The sequence below is a fragment of the Theropithecus gelada genome, chromosome 7b (genome assembly GCF_003255815.1).
Source record: "Theropithecus gelada isolate Dixy chromosome 7b, Tgel_1.0, whole genome shotgun sequence".
Classification (NCBI taxonomy): domain Eukaryota; kingdom Metazoa; phylum Chordata; class Mammalia; order Primates; family Cercopithecidae; genus Theropithecus; species Theropithecus gelada.
The window spans coordinates 64,622,700-64,639,521 of NC_037675.1; the positions used below are offsets into that span (position 1 = coordinate 64,622,700).

General features: G+C 40.0%; 1 protein-coding gene across 1 annotated transcript in view; it reads left to right on the forward strand.

Moving 5' to 3' along the window:
* The window catches only part of RHOJ (ras homolog family member J), a 109,528-nt gene extending 93,319 nt beyond the window's left edge, over positions 1–16,209 (forward strand). Inside the window, exons 3-5 of the mRNA XM_025392701.1 lie at positions 3,223–3,387; positions 5,347–5,442; positions 13,867–16,209. Coding sequence (XP_025248486.1) covers positions 3,223–3,387; positions 5,347–5,442; positions 13,867–14,013 — 408 coding nt within the window. The 3' untranslated portion in view covers positions 14,014–16,209. The remainder of the gene's footprint in view (positions 1–3,222; positions 3,388–5,346; positions 5,443–13,866) is intronic.
* Positions 16,210–16,822: the final 613 nt, after the last annotated feature.

A 16,822-nucleotide genomic window follows, 5' to 3' on the forward strand; every position in this document is an offset into this window, starting at 1 on the left:
ATGCAGTGGCAGAGGGCAGGTGGTGTGGTGAACAGCTGTAGATTATAGCCTGGGAAGGAGACTTCTTGGCTCATGGGCCATACAGCTGCTCTTTAAGGGAATGTTCCAGAGAGAAAAGAGAGAAGTGGGGAGACGACGGGAGAGGAGATTTGTCTTTCAGAGCTAGTTGTGTAAAGAGGAAGGGTAGTGCCAAGAAATTAGCTATCCCTTTCTCCACTGCCTCCCCAGCTACACACACACACACACACACACACACACACACACACACACGACATAGGCACAACTTGGCTGAGACGCAACCTGACCCGACTTCCCAGTATGACCAGTGTTTATTCAGCTGTGCGCCAAACTCCCAATTATTTGCTTGACTAGAAATGTGGTAAATTAGCCACAATAGTGGAGTTTTTTTGGTTTTGGGTTTATTTTTTAGGATTTTACTTTTCAGCATCCTTGCCATCTTGCTTTGCATTTTGCATTAGGTACCTAAAACCTTTGCTTAAGTTTTAATAGTAGTAGCAGTAGTGGCCACATATACTGAATCCCGTGTTCTGCGTACTCTGAGTAGCTAAACAATAGATCAATGCATGCCCACCAACCAGAGTGGACCATACTTAATATTCTAAGGTACTTCCTTTCAGTCTCATGTGTGTGTACGTGTGCACATGTGTGTACTTCCTTTTCTGGTCTTTTTAAATTTTTTTTATTATACTTTAAGTTCTGGGATACCTGTGCAGAACGTGCAGGTTTGTTACATAGGTATACACGTACCATGGTGGTTTGCCGCACCCATCAACCCGTTATCTAATTAATAAGTATATTATTAGAGTCAGTGGAAAGGTTGATATTAAAAATATATCCAAGATATATTACATTTTAAAAAACACAAGTGGCACAACAATATGAACTATTTAATCAATTTGTTTTTAAACTAAACATGTGTATACATACATACATAAATATAAAATGGGCCAGGTGTGGTGACTCACGCCTATCATCCTAGCACTTTGGAGGGGCCAAGGCGGGAGGATTGCTTGAGCCCAGGAGTTCAAGACCAGCCTGGGCAACATAGTGAGACCCCATCTCTACCAAAAAATTAAAAAATTGGCTGGGTGTGGTGGCATGTGCCTGTAGTCCAAGCTACTTGGGAGGCTGAAGTGGGAGGATTGCTTGACCCCGGGAGTCTGAAGCTGCAGTGAGCCATGATCACGCCACTGCACTCCAGCCTGGGCAATAAATTGAGACCCTGTCTCAAAAAATAAAATAAAGTAAAATAAAATGTTCAGAAGGACAATGTTTAAGCAGTAGCCCTCTCTGAGGAGAGGAAAAACTATCAGAGATCATACCAGGGATGAAAACAAGCTTTCACTTCTACTCTATGTACTTCTATAATGTTTGCATTTTTGCAATGAGCATATACATGTTTCATGAGTTTCTGAAATGTTTCATGAAGAGTAGTCATGGCCCTAATAAATGAGTTAATTATTTATTAACTCCTCTCTATGAATACATATATATGATAGGTGTGAACATATAAGTTTAGTTGCATATATAGTATACACACATATATAGTGTATACACATTATATATAGTGTGTATACATATACAAATTATGGTATGTATGGACAAATGTCATGTTGTGATATGTGATGTATATATAAATATGGTATGTGTATGCACATTCACACACAAAGTTACTGTTGGCTTATGTGTTACTAAATTCTATAAAAATATAAAAAACTTACTATTGAAATATCAGGTTTTGCCTTGGAACTTCCTCAAACATTTCACATACAGTAAAAGGTTCTTGCTAACATTTTCCCAAAGTTGAAATGATGCAAAGTTTTACTTTGTATTTATCAACTCCCACTAAAATAGCAAATACATAAATATCTTATGTAACCAGAAACTCTTCCACAGAGCATATTCTGATCTGAAAAATCTTTAGAAAGAAAATAATTAAGCTAGCATTTTTTTTATTTGGCCTTTAGGTAATCTTTGAAACAAATCCAAAATCCTTAGCTCTAAACCCTCACTCAACATATTTCTTCAAATATTGTGGTGTCAAATTTGGCAATAACTCTTGTTTTGCATGTTAGTTCATTTATTCTAAATTAAATTTGGATACAATTTTTTTTAATTGTGTGAGGAGAGGATTCCTGTTGCCCTGGCAAATAGCTCACTAATTTAAATATAGTATATTCATTACAACACAATTCCAACATGATGGAAGAATTACAATAATCTTTACTGAATGTTACACTTTAAATGGGTGAACTTTGGTTTTTTGTTTTTATTTTGTTTGTTTTTTGAGACAAGATCTTGCTGCATTGCCCAGGCTGGAGTACAGTGGCAAGATCACGGCTCACTGCAGCTTCAAACTCCCAGGCTCAAGCCATCCTCCCATTTCAGCCTCCTGAGTAGCTGGGACTACAAGCATGTGCCACCATGCCCAGCTAATTTTAGTATTTTTTTGTAGAGATAGGGTCTTGCTATATTGCCCAGGCAGGTCTCAAGCTCAAGGAATCAAGTCATCCTCCTGCCTTGGCCTCCAAAGTGCTGGGATTACAAGCATGAGCCACCTTGCCTGGTCAGGTGAACTTTTGAATACATAGAAACAGAGAGTAGAACTATTGTTACCAGAGGCAAGTAAGGACAGGAAACGGGGAGGTTTTGATCAAGGGTACAAAGCTGCAGTTAGCTAGGGTGAGTAAGTCTACAGCTATAATGTACAGCATGATAACGATAGCTAATGATACTATATTGCATACTGGAAATATGCTAGAAGAGTAGGTTTCTGGTCCTCTTGCCATAAAATATCTTTTTAAAGATAAGCTGTAAGGAGATGAATATGTTAATTTGTTTCACTATAGCATATATATGTATATCAAACACCATGTTGTACACCTTAAATATATACAATTTAAAAACAAATAATAAATAAATGGGTGAACTTATGGTATATATCTCAATAAAAATGCTAAAAATATTTTTTAAGTTCATCTTAAGAGGGGGCAATACATAATCTCTGTACGTAACAAAAAGGTGTTTTTCTGATTGATGGCTCCTTTAGTTCTAGTAGAGAAAGAACTACCAGATTCTAGGGTTGAGGAAGAAACGGGATCCCAGTGCGCTGTAGTGGACTCTTACCTGAAATCTGACCTTGGAACCACATGGGACACACCTTACACGGGCTGTACAAACCCTTGTCTGCTCTTCCCACAGGAGGACTACAACCAGCTGAGGCCACTCTCCTACCCCAACACGGATGTGTTTTTGATCTGCTTCTCTGTCGTAAACCCTGCCTCTTACCACAACGTCCAGGAGGAATGGGTCCCCGAGCTCAAGGACTGCATGCCTCATGTGCCTTATGTCCTCATAGGGACCCAGGTTAAAATGCGGGCGATGGCAGGGTGGGGGGGAGCTGCAAAAATGGGAAGGCCCTTTTGGTACCTCGTGAACATCCTATTCTGCCAAACGCTATGGAAGAGTGTCTCAGACATGTCAATCCTATGAACAGAAGCTCTTAAGGTGTGCATGATGATTTAGCCCATAGTGGAAAAGATAATAGAGCTCTTTAATATGGAGCAGAAAGTTTTGATATGACCTTCAAAAATTAATCTCTCTGATTTTTTTTTAATAACAAAGTAATGTTAAAAACAGACACCCTTTGCCAGGCTTGAATCCGAGCAATGAGGTGAGGGTGTCAATTGAACACATTATCTAGTATTTTTTATATCTGAAATCCACAGTTGTTTTAAAACCACAAAATAGGTGGAAGTGTCAAGGTGACCACAACAATCAGAATAGGCATTCTATGACAGGAATTCTTTAATTATACTTCTGGAGAAGGAAGATAAAAATTCACCACTGTCCATTCCTTTTAAACCTCTTGGTCTTCCAGATCTTAGAGAAGAAGTTAAAACACATATACCAAATAAACAAACCTACGATTGTGAAAGCCTTTATAGTGTTCTGAAAGCTAATACATTTCCAGTTTGAGTTTCCAGTAGTAAGCCAATCACATTAAATGTATTAAAGATTGTTACCGTTTATAGTTTTAAATGGATTTTGTTCTTTGGCATTTTAAAATCCAAATTACTATCCCAAAGACATAGGAATGTACTAATACTGAAGGGCTTCACTGTTGTCTGTTTCATATGCTATTTCTTTCTATTATTCATTTATGTTCATTTTGAACAAGAGAATTTTTTTAACATAAAGAAAAGAAAAGTATTTCCTAAAGAAGATATGGACAGGTACACAGTATATGTATTTACTTAGAGAAAGTAGAGGAATACACATTTTCGTAAGTCAGAGTAATCATAGTTAACGCTTCTGCTCCGAAAGATAACTGTTTGTTTCAATGAAGTCTTTTGCCTTGAATTCTAGATAATAATGTTTGTCCATATTGATGGAACCTGAATCCCTGCTGCCAAATATGTGACAGAATATTCAATCACCTTTCTGTGATTCAAGCTGATTTTATTAGAGATAGGCACAAAATTGAGCAATTCTCTCTCTCTCACACACACACATACACACACACAGTTAGTAGAGCTGAGTAATGTGCTTATAAAAGGGACCCTAATATACTGGTCTTTAAGACACAAGCCCTTGTGTTCCCATATTCACACCCATTCATGAACACATGGGTTCACACACACAGTGAGGCTTTAAAGCAACCAAAATATTTAATGAAATTATCAAATCTAATCCAGATATATAAATGCTGTCTTCAAAGTTCTACCTTTGAAAAGATTAATGCTTATCTTGAGCAAATCCTTTGAAAATTTCTCTTAGGGACTTGCCTTCCAGAGCTTGCAGAACATTTGTTACAATATCCTCACAAGTAGCAAATCTTCATACCTCCTTTGAGGATGAAGATTTTATTTGGAAAAGCAAAAAAAAAAAAAAAAAAAAAAAAAAGATGTGTTCAAAGCCAGGAAACAAACTAGTAAATAATGAGTAATATACTTTGGGATCAAATAAGGCCTCACTGTAAGGTCATGAGACTGGTTATCTTGCATGCCCTGTAAGCAGAATCTAGAAATAAATAGAAAATTTTGAAAAAACATCTAAGATAGCAACAGAATCATCCGAGTAAGTCTTCAGCTCGCAGGGTAACTGTTTGAAGGGGAAAACATAAGGAAAGTCTGTTGTGTACATTTACAAAGAAATTGCTTTACTTTTTTAGACATAACATGGGCATGTGAATCTGCTTCCTTAAAGAAAATTTAGCAACTTCAAAGATGTTAACAGGGAAAAAGACTCTATGATGTCACAGTTTAAAATATCTGGCAAGGCCTGAGAAAATAAATAAGTTTATCACGTGTGTTTTCTTGCCAGATTGATCTCCGTGATGACCCAAAAACCTTGGCCCGTTTGCTGTATATGAAAGAGAAGCCTCTCACTTACGAGCATGGTGTGAAGCTTGCAAAAGCGGTACAGTCAGATTTGAATTTCATTTTAAATGTATGCTGAGAGAAGAGTGTGTGGTATGCTTTGGAATGGGTGTGCAACATTGGGTTTTGCTTTAAAGTGCAATGTGTTTAGAATCTTCTCTAAGCTTTCTATTCTCCCCCTCTGTTCTAGTCAGGCTGGAAGGAGCCATTTGGTTAGCCTTCTTGTCAGCCAGCAGTGTCTGTTTTTCATTCAGAAAGCAATTTGGTGAATTTAAACAGCTGAAGCACTTATCATTTGATTTAGCAACCTCTAGAACATCTACTTGCCATATTTAGTATGAATAAAGGGAGTCGTTAGATATATATTTGTAAATCTCACTGCTTATTATGGATGTAACTCATTTAAATAACCCCATAAGAGGCATTTTGTGATTTTCTTGGGAGAGACTTGGGTTAGCATCTGGCAGGGTTATATTTGTCCAGTATTTCTCACCATATAATGAAAAGCCACTTAGAGAGCCTGGATTGTGTCACAAACAGCATCTGGAAGGATAACATATACCAAAAAGTGACTAGTTGGGGATCTAAGTGGCTGTTTGGCAGATAATAGCAACTTGCTCAGAGCTGGAACTGTTTTCATGGACCTTTCTTCCTTCTTGAGAGCTTAACATGAAGACTTAGGAAAATGCTTTAGAAAGTATTTGCCAGACACCAAGTCTTTGCCTCCCCCATTATCCCGAGATGTAAGCAAAGCAGCCACTGAAAAACATACGAGAGGATGGAAGTGCTTTATGCAAGAGGAGGCCAATAAATCACACCTCCAGAACTTAAATCGGATTCCTCATCAAGGCATAAATCTATTGACCCAGGTCAGAGGTTTGAAAATTTTCAATCTTACTTTCTAAGTGACTATCCTAGTAAAATGCATACCCCAGGCAGAGTTAGAAGTCACCCTCTACAAGCCGGTCAAGAATATTAACCACAAATTCTTCACTTACAAAACTATGCATTTATCTTATTAAAACTTGCTTGTAGGCCCTAAAACTAAGCATGATACACTCAACTAGAAATGAATTAAATACAATCATGTTTTTACAAGTACACTGCATGAGAACATCTCACAAACACCTGATCGAGATACTGAACCCTTCCTACTTCTATGCACAGTAATGTCAGTACTAACTAGCGCCAGCCATTCACGGAGTTCTTAGGATCCTAAGTACTTTATAATCTCTCTCACTTCAGCCTCATGATGACCCTTTTAAGCAGATAGCCTTGGTCTCAGCTTACAGATGAGGAAACAGTCTTAGAAGACAAGCACGTAGCTAATAACGAAGTCAGAAACTTCCCATCCAGCTCTATGGACATCACCACCCGTGTACCTGACCATTGTGTGAATAACCTCCAACTGTGTATCTTTCCTTGGGTGAAATGGGTTTATGCCTGTAGGTTCTTCTACCTTCTCCTCAAACATTCAACCTCAAATGCTCTCATTAAGATACCTAAATAGCTGGGAGGCTGAGGCAGGAGAATGGCCAGAACCCGGGAGGCGGAGCTTGCAGTGAGCTGAGATCGTGCCACTGCACTCCAGCCTGGGCGACAGAGAGAGACTCCGTCTCAAAAAAAAAAAAAAAAAAAAAAACAGATACCTAAATAGGTAGCTCCATAAATAAATAATTGTATGTGGTTCCTTTCTACACATTTTTCGCAGTCAGGAGGTCCCCACTGGCCGGCACCAGCTTCTTGCAGGAATTCACTTTCTGTGTTCCTTCATGCCGTCGGCTTTCCTAGCCTCACTTCTGGTTGGGGAAGGTGTTTTTTTCACCCACTGAAAAGAAGTCATTCCAAAGCCTCCCATCTCATTTCATCCTTATTTTCGGAACAATGGCTGAGTTCACCATTTATATTGCCTTTTGCTAGTTTCTCCTAGCAACTGCTCTCCAATACAGAGGGAATCACGTTTAGCTTACAAAATCCAATTTAGAAGAAAACCTAGCAAGATTTTAACTTGTCTTATCACAATTCATGTAATTACAGGGATGCTTTAAGTTTCTCTACTCTCTGACTTTTCTGTCAAGTAGTTTCTAATCACAGCTAGCATGTATGGAGTGTTTATAATGTGCTAGGCTTGGTGCCAGGCACCTTACAGCCTTTGTCTTAATTAATCCTCACAGCAAACCCCTGAGGTGTGTGTATTATTATCTCCACTTTCCTGCAGGAAACTGAGGCTCAGAGAGGTTAAGATCGCCCAGCTAGCAAGTGGCAGAGTGAGGATAGAAAACTGTGCTTTAACCACCCGCTCTTCTGCCTCCCTCCTATATAATCTGAAAAGAAACCTTTAGGTTTGGGGCCTCTTTTTTATATGCTGGAGTCCCTTATTTTCATGTGCAAAGCTCCCCCACAACTTAAAGGCTTTGCAAGTTCAGATTTTTCATATCTGATTCTTTCTGTTCAATACTTTTCAATTTCCAAAGCATTTTCCATCTAACATCTCTTTTTGGTCTCAAAGGGTGTTTTATTTTTAAAGGACATTTTTTATATCATACATATTTTCAATTCTTTGTACTCCAAAGTCAACCACATTTACATATTTTACACTAATTTATCAGAAATATTCATTATTCTTTGACTTCTTTTATCCTCCCTCTTCTTATTACTGTAGTTTTTAATCCTCAGCCTACTTTTCCCAGTCTTTTACAAATTTGTAACTGTCCCTATTGCTGCTAGAATTATTAAATTGATTAAGCGCACCTGATATGTGCCAGGTGCTATGCTGGATGCTACACTTTTTAGCTCTAAGATGAGAGCTCTTTGTGCGTTCTCTTACCCAGTTCCATCTAATACAGTCTAAACGTGATCTTCTAAGTTCAGACTTCCTAAGGTATTTTTTGATACAGGAATTTGCTATTTTTTCTTTTTTAATCTCTGCATTCTCTTTGCCCTCTCCTGCCACCTTCTTCACCCTGTGCCTTTTGTTGTTGTCACTCTTTAATTTAGCACCTGCTAAGTTTCCCACCGGGCTTTTAACATGCACAGGTGGGATTTAAAGCAGGAAAATTGCTGCAAACATCCTGTCATCAATGTTCAGTCACGTTAATCAACTGGAGTCTTTAATGCCCTCTTCCTGACTGGAAGAGTCACTGCCACCTGCCTTGTGCTGGCCATTTTCCCTTTCTCCCCTGGTCATTGAAAGTCACTTCACCAGTTAGGCGCAGTGGCTCACGCCTGTAATCCCAGCACTTTGGGAGGCTAAGGCGGGTGGATCACGAGGTCAGGAGATCGAGACCATCCTACCCAACATGGTGAAACCCCATCTCTACTAAAAATACAAAAATTAGCTGGGCATGGTGGCGCTTGCCTGTAATCGCAGCTACTCGGGAGGCTGAGGGGAGAGAATCACTTGAACACGGCAGGTGGAGGTTGCAGTGAGCCGAGATGGTGCCACTGCACTCCAGCCTGGCAACATAGCAAGACTCTGTCTCAAAAAAAATAAATAAATAAAAAGAAAGTCATTTCACTGCTGGTGTCTGGGTTACAAAAGCCAGAAGAGGAAGGAGACAGGCAAACAAAAGCATGCCACCTGGATAAACACAGTAACAAACAGCTGGGCAATGTACCAGGTAGCACAGAAGAGAGAGAGACTAATACATTCATGGAAGGAGCTTTCAGAGATTTCTTTAACCAGTTAACATCTCACCCAGGTTTGAAGGATGAGGAAAAGTTTTTCAGGTGGGCAGAGGGGTCTGGGGAGGGCACAAAATTCCAGACAGGGAGACCAGGACATGCAAAGGCATCCTTTAAAACATAGGGAGTGGCCGGGCGCGGTGGCTCAAGCCTGTAATCCCAGCACTTTGGGAGGCCGAGACGGGCGGATCACGAGGTCAGAAGATCGAGACCATCCTGGCTAACACGGTGAAACCCCGTCTCTACGAAAAAATACAAAAAAATTAGCCGGGCGAAGTGGCGGGCGCCTGTGGTCCCAGCTACTTGGGAGGCTGAGGCAGGAGAATGGCGTGAACCCGGGAGGCGGAGCTTGCAGTGAGCTGAGATCCGGCCACCGCACTCCAGCCTGGGTGACAGAGCCAGACTCAGTCTCAAAAAAAAAAAAAAAAAAAAAAAAAACATAGGGAGCAAAGTTCACCCACAAATGTTTTGATCAGTCCAGACAGATATTTTTAATGCAATTTAGTGGCCAACATTTAACAGTTTGGAAACACATTTCTAGCTTCTAAAAGAAATTCAGAAGTTCGAGCAACTCTAGGCCAGCATTTCTTCATCAACGGAAACTGTTAAACATTCTTTTAGATTAAACATGTACCCTTCAGTCTGCCACAATCCCCACCACTTCCATATTATCCTATACTGAAGTAACACACTTTACATTATCCACCCTTGAACTGGCATCTCTGCATTATAGTCTTCAAAGATCAGCAGCACATCCATCCAGCCTAGAAATGTTTTTCCTCTTTCACCAATTAGATCATAATGCTAACGTGTTGAGATGGTGGCGTTTCTCTTACAACCTGTTTGGTTCTTTTTGCTTTTCTTGGCTCTCTATTTGCCTTCTCTGTGTGCCTTTGCTAATTCTCAAATGAGGAATAAAGAACTACTCTGCTACTAGCCATTTATTTAGACAGGAGCTTACTCTCTTTATTCCACTAACATCTTCTCTTCTTTTCTCTCCGTTTACAGCAAATGCCTTCCTTTTTCCTCTCTTCTCTCACCGCCCTTACTGTATCCATTACAGCTTTGCCCATTTATTCATTAATTTTGCCCTTTCAGCTACAATTTCTTTACATTTGCTAGAGACAGCCCAAAAGAGTAGTTAAGACTTTGGCTCAGGAGGCAGACAAATTCGAATCTCTGCCATTTTCTTAGTTGTGTGGCCATAAGGGAGGTTACTTAGCCTCTCTGGGCATCAGTTTCCTGAGCTGTGAAATGAGGATGGTGACAGACTTTTCCTTGTAAACTTCTTGTGACAATGAAATTAGCTCATGTACCACAAGGTCCAGCTCAGCAAATTATAGCTGTTGTTAAATCCATGAGCCCTCTCAGATATGTCTACAGCTGGGAAGATCTCTTTGCCTTTATCCCTTCCAGTCACTTTCTATCTTATTCTATAACTTGTCCTGGCCCAACTACAACAGCATGGAAGAAGTACTAGGTTTTGTTTTACTTGATTAGTCATTATGTTTTCTTTTTTATTTCTTGTCAGACTCTTGTATCTTCTGTACATCGTTGATAAATGTCCCTGCTTTTAAGATAATAGGTTTTAGCTATTATAAAACAATTAGAAAAGTGTTTTTTCAGTTTACACCCTCAATCTCTACTTTTTTCTTGAAAATAAGTCATTTGGGTAGAACACACTCCAGATTGCTTGCACGTGTATCTAAACAAGGAGCCTCGAATCCTGAACCCTCCCAGACGGCTTCTAAATACTTGACTGTGTAGGTCATTTTGCTCCAAGGAGCAGATGAAGTTGCTGCCGTAAGAAGGGCCACATTTCCTTGAGACAATTTTTCATTTCACATCTTTGAGGACACAGATAATTTTTTTAGCAGTCTGGTTGTGCTTTTTCCTTGAACCAGAATGAATTCTTCTCCAACCCTCAGAGCACTTGACACATGGTAACAATACCTACCTCAAAACTGGGTTCTGTTTCTCACACGTGTTTGCCAAATCACACCCATCATCTGATGACTACTTTTTCTATCAGTACAACATAATGTTATATTAACCCGGTTACACAATAATGCCTTTATCTGCTATTTCATTATCTTCAGAAATGTCTGAATTGGAAGAGACAAGTTTGGGCTCCTCCCGCTGCATCGAAAGGCAAAGCCTGACACGCTGTCAGCCGCACTCTGGGGGCAGGAGGAGGCGGAGTGCCCTGCCCCTCCTGCAGGACTCCAGGTGTGAGTGAGCTCAGCCCAGCTGTCCTGGAATTCCAGGCAGAATCGATCCTAGGCTTGGGATCCTTAGTGGAGAGGCGTTCCAGATAGAAAGGTGCCACAGCAGTTTCTAGGTATTTTTCCAGACAAGTGCCACCACATTACAGTCAAGTCATTCAGTCGTTCAGTTGGCAACACCGTTGCCATTAGATTAATGTTCTTTTCACATGTGTTTGAATCAAGCTTTGAACACAATCCCAAAATGCAACAGAAGGCATTTCATCATGTTATTAGGAAAATTTTCTCTGCCCTTTATTCCTCTCTTGTATCTAACTGTTTTTAATTATTTTAAAAAGTTACTAAAACCAAACCATGGTTAAAATGAAAGCCATAAAACAGATTTTCAATATTCAACATCTTTTTCTTTTGGTATTTTCCTTTGGCTCATACAGTAACCATTCTTGTCAGGAAAAAAATGTAAAGTGCATCACCTCTGTCGGAGAAGTTAGGAAACAGTCTCTGGCCCAACCAAAACCACTTGATTTGATGCTTAGTTTTCATATTTGTGGCCTTTGAAATAAGTGGGCAATCTCATTTCATTAACTGTCAACTTGACCAGCTTCTTACAGAGCTGAGTGATAGGGGTCACAGTTACTGTCACAGAGCAAGGAAAAGAACATGTATCAAGAGACGCAGATTCTAGGTCTCTTTCTTTCACTTGCTAGTTGAGTGCGCATAAGCCATTCATTTTACCTCTCTGAGGTTATTCCCGCTCTCTTCTAAGCCAAACCACAAGTTCATTTAGTCCACATATTGCAAACTGGCTGGCTGCTCCCACATATATCCCACATCAGTGTCTTGCTTGGCCCATGGTAAATATTTCATAAATTGGTAAATATTAAATTAAAAACTCCAAATTTCCAACTCCTCTTGAAAAATACAAAAACGGGCAACAGTAAACCAACATCACCACTTGGAAGCTGATAAAACGGCACACTCTAGAGGGGCATGTGCTTTACCGCCCAGCATAGTCCCCACCTCTCCCTACTGTCTTGCGCCAGCCCCACTTTATCATTTACGTAAGCTATTGGGCATAATAGGCCTATGATTTTGCTACCTTGTTTTAGCCACTTGTCTGCTGTGGTTTCCAGGAACTCACCATTTAGCCAACCTCTTGTGAATCTGCTTTAATTTTACAAAGTGATTCTTAAAATGTGAATCAAAAACTAAAGCCATTTCTCTAGATGTCCTTAATAGTAAAAGGCCAGCATCACATCACTGACTCTTCCTGAGCTTATGAACAATTAAAACCGCAGGTCTTCACAAGAAGCTGACGCTAAATACGGTCTGCACTGGTCTGTGATTTTTAAATGAGAATCTATAGTTCTGGCCTGAATTTCTATATTTCTCATGAGGGGTTTGTGATTATCAAACACACCGTAGTATGAAATCATCAGAATATTTAAAATGAAGCCCTATGCAGAAATACCTTATCATTTATATAGACTGTACACTGACAAGGAGGATGTCTCTGGCATTAAATGTCTTTTATAATTATTGTTACATGTTTTATTATTATTGTTACATGTTTTAGTGGGGTTTTTTTTTTACTTTTTTTAAAAAATATGCCTTTTAAAGTATGTTAAGGCTGGGTGCAGTGGCTCACACCTGTAATCCCAGCATTTTGGGAGGCTGAGGTGGGCAGATCACATGAGGTCAGGAGTTATAGAGACCAGACTGGTCGACATGGGAAAACCCCATCTCTACTAAAAATACAAAAACTAACCCAGCTTGGTGGCACGTGCCTGTAATCCCAGCTACTCGAGAAGCTGAGGCAAGAGAATCACTTGAACCCAGGAGGCGGAGGTTGCAGCGAGCCAAGATAGCGCCACTGCACTCCAGCCTGGGCAACAAGAGCGAAACTCCATCTCAAAAATAAATAAATAAATAAACAAATACATAAATAAAATGTTAAAACTAAATAATAATGCCAGTTGGATATTACCTTGTTGAGGTATACCTTAAAAGAGGTACATTTTAATCAAGAATGACCTATAAAACCATATCACTCACTCCCTTTCTATCTGCTTTATCAACCAAGCTGACACTTTGCCTTTTATCATACCAAAGGAGATACATTTCACTTATACATGATTTACACATTCTGCCTACAAATGAGAGGATATGAAAAACAAGATCATGCACCCCTATTCTTCACAAAACGTATTTAAATTATATCATTGGTTTTGAATTGTCTCCTACTTTTTTAGATCTTTATATTTTTTATATTCTTAGGAATAAATGGTTATGGATCAATTTCAGGACATACTGCTTTCCAGAAGTGATCCACAACCATTTATTGCCAATAAAGGAATGTAAGAAATACAAAAATACAAAAAAATAGGATAACAGATACAAATTGAAATGAAAAAAAAAAAGACAAACGTAATCCAAACCACCCCACAAGCCGTTTGTAGGACAGGCAGAAGTGAGTGCTTGTCTGGGCAGTGAGCTGATACCACTGTGCTGTTCTCTTCTTTCTCTCTCATGCCTTTCTCTCTTTTGCGTTTAAGATCGGAGCGCAGTGCTACTTGGAATGCTCTGCTCTGACTCAGAAAGGTCTCAAAGCGGTTTTTGATGAAGCAATCCTCACCATTTTCCACCCCAAGAAAAAGAAGAAACGCTGTTCTGAAGGTCACAGCTGCTGCTCAATTATCTGAGGTTGTCCGGGACCTGCCTCCACCCCACCCAGGCATGAGAATGGCAGCCAATGTCTGCGGCCAAGCTCCAGCCAAAAAGGAGGGCACGACCAGAAAGGAATTCCCTTTGCACGGAGGCTTGCCCCTCCACCCTGTGAGCCCTCCCAACACAGCACACTAGTCAGCCCACTGCCACAACCTCCCTGCCAGCCAGAAGCGTCCGTACTGCACACTCTCTGAGAATGCTGGGCCTGGATTGCAGACAGCGCCGCTGCTGATCAGATCAAAAACAAAGTCAAAGGCCATCTTCCATTTTACAAATCCCCAGCTCATGAACGCGAAGCTGATAGGAAATCACCCCAGGGAACCCGAAAAAGAAAGTTGGTTCCTCTCTTGGTGGCCTTACTTGATGTTTTACAAAACTTGGGACGACAATACTAACCTTTTTTTCTGAATCTGCTGTTCTACCCATGCGTCTCACATTCATTTGTATTATTTCAAGAAATGTACTAATTTCCAGTTTACTCAGGCCTTACAAATCCATACCAAATTAGCCTAAAGACAAGGCATTTTATATTCATTTCTATTTTCAGTATGTTTCTACCAAAGCTATTAGAATCAACACGTACCTCTGAATGCCTGATTATAAGAAGACACGAGAAGACTTAAAAGTTTTAGAAATTTCCAGAGCCATGATTTTTGAACCTGATTGAAAGAAAACCATCTGAATTGTTGCAGGTCCACATTTTTGCCAAAGATGCACTCTACAAATGCTTAGTAGTGGCCTGATTTTTTCCATATTATATTGCCATGACAAACTAAAAATGAACTGTGTTTAAGAATGTAGTATTTCTGTTTTTCATCCAAGTTGATTGGGGGAAGAATATGGCAGGATCCATCTTTTACAGTATTGTGTATTCAGTCAAGTGGACGTTCCTGCTCTTCCCTTTCCCCATTGCATGCCCTCTTCCTCCCTTCATTTCACTTTCTCTCATGCCCAGATCCTTTTTTCTCCCCAGTTATAACCCAGTTATAAAAGAAAGATCTGAGCATAAAAATACATGTTTAAAAATACCTAAAGGTAAAGGAAAGTGTCTTAATTTTTCTATTTACTTCAACCGAAAGGCTTCTCAGCTCGCCCCATGTAAGTTCTCATTCCATGTAAATGACATTTTCCAGTTACAACTGGTACTGATATTGCATCTCTCTTTCCTTACTCATCCTCCCAAATGTCTTTGTGGGAGCCATATCAGTGGATACCAAGCTCTGTATCCATTTGTCCCCTACCCTCCACGATGTGTTACATAGAACAGGGACTTTGGTCCTGGGAAAGCAAAAGCTCGCAGTAAGGAATCCTGTGCCAAATCATGTACAACAATTCCAAACCTCCAGGAATGTTTGTATCACAGAGCAAATTACTTCCTGCCTTTTCATTAGCGCCTATCAGGGCTTCTAATTAGTCTTACTTGCTTATAAGTGCCCTGGAATCATCCAGGTAGGAGCTTAATTTTTTTCAATTGCATGAGCGAAGTGCTTCTTAGTAGTATGAAATTACAACAATTTTAGTTTAAGACTTTCCAGATTCAAGCTCCCACTGTTGGAAAAAACCAGCCTTTCTAATCTCTTCTGCTACTGGAGTAAGCCCTTAAGAATTGCGTGATAGCCAGGCACAGTGGCTCACGCCTGTGATCCCAGCACTTAGGGAGGCTGAGGTGGGTGGACCACTTGAACTCACGAGTTCGAGACAAGCCTGGGTAATGTAGTGAGACCCTGTGTCTCTATAAAAAATTAAAAATTAGCCAGTTGTAGTGACACACACCTGTAGTCCCAGCTACTCAGGAGGCTGAGGCAGAAGGATCACTTGAGCCCAGAAGGTAAGACTGCAGTGAGCTGTGACTATGCCACTACACTCCAGCCTAGGTGACAGAGCAAGAACCTGTCTCAAAAAAAAAAAAAAAAAAAAAACCCTACATTTCAAGTACTATTTCCCTTCTCTCCCATCTAATTGCTAAACATTTTCTTTCATATGCATACACTCCACTGACTAGAAAACGGGAGTTTTAAGTCAAAGCTTGACATTTAGAGAAAACAAGGACTTTCTGCCTTTATAAATGGAAATCAACTGTGTATGAACTATAACTCTGCAGAGGTGATGAACTCATCCTTTACAAACAATAATGAGTTTTAGTCCTGTAATAAATGAAATGTTACTAGGCAGCTTTGTTGCATGATTGCATAGTTACATCTTGCTAACGGGCCACTCGTTTCTCATTGACATGGATGAAAAATTGAGAGCAGTATGTTTCCAGGTGTGTGCACTCGACAGGCAAATAGCTCCCCAGGTCATCGCTCCCCTAATGGGCCACAGGAAGTAAGCTGATCATGATGGGGAGATCACTCTGTCACCCAGAACCAGCAACTGGATAGAGACTGTGGTTAGTGTCTGGGTGGAGCACAGGCTCCCAGAAGTCTTAGGAGCTAATTACTGAATAAAACAATCAAAAACAAAGCAACCTAAATAAGTTAATGTCATTCTGCCAAATTAATCAGTTATTCCTTGTTTCATGGCAAGATCCAGTTTGTTTCACTAAAAAGTGTTTTCTGCTATAAGATTAAACTGTATTCTGAAACCAAAGATAAGAAGAGACATAGAGGTCAGGCACAGTGGCTCATGCCTGTAATCCCAACACTTTGGGAGGCAAAGGCAGGTGGATCATGAAGTCAAGAGATCGAGACTATCCTGGCCAAAATGGTGAAACCCCATCTCTACTAAAAATACAAAACTTAGCCAGGCATGGTGATGGGCACCCTGTCATCCCAGCTACTCAGG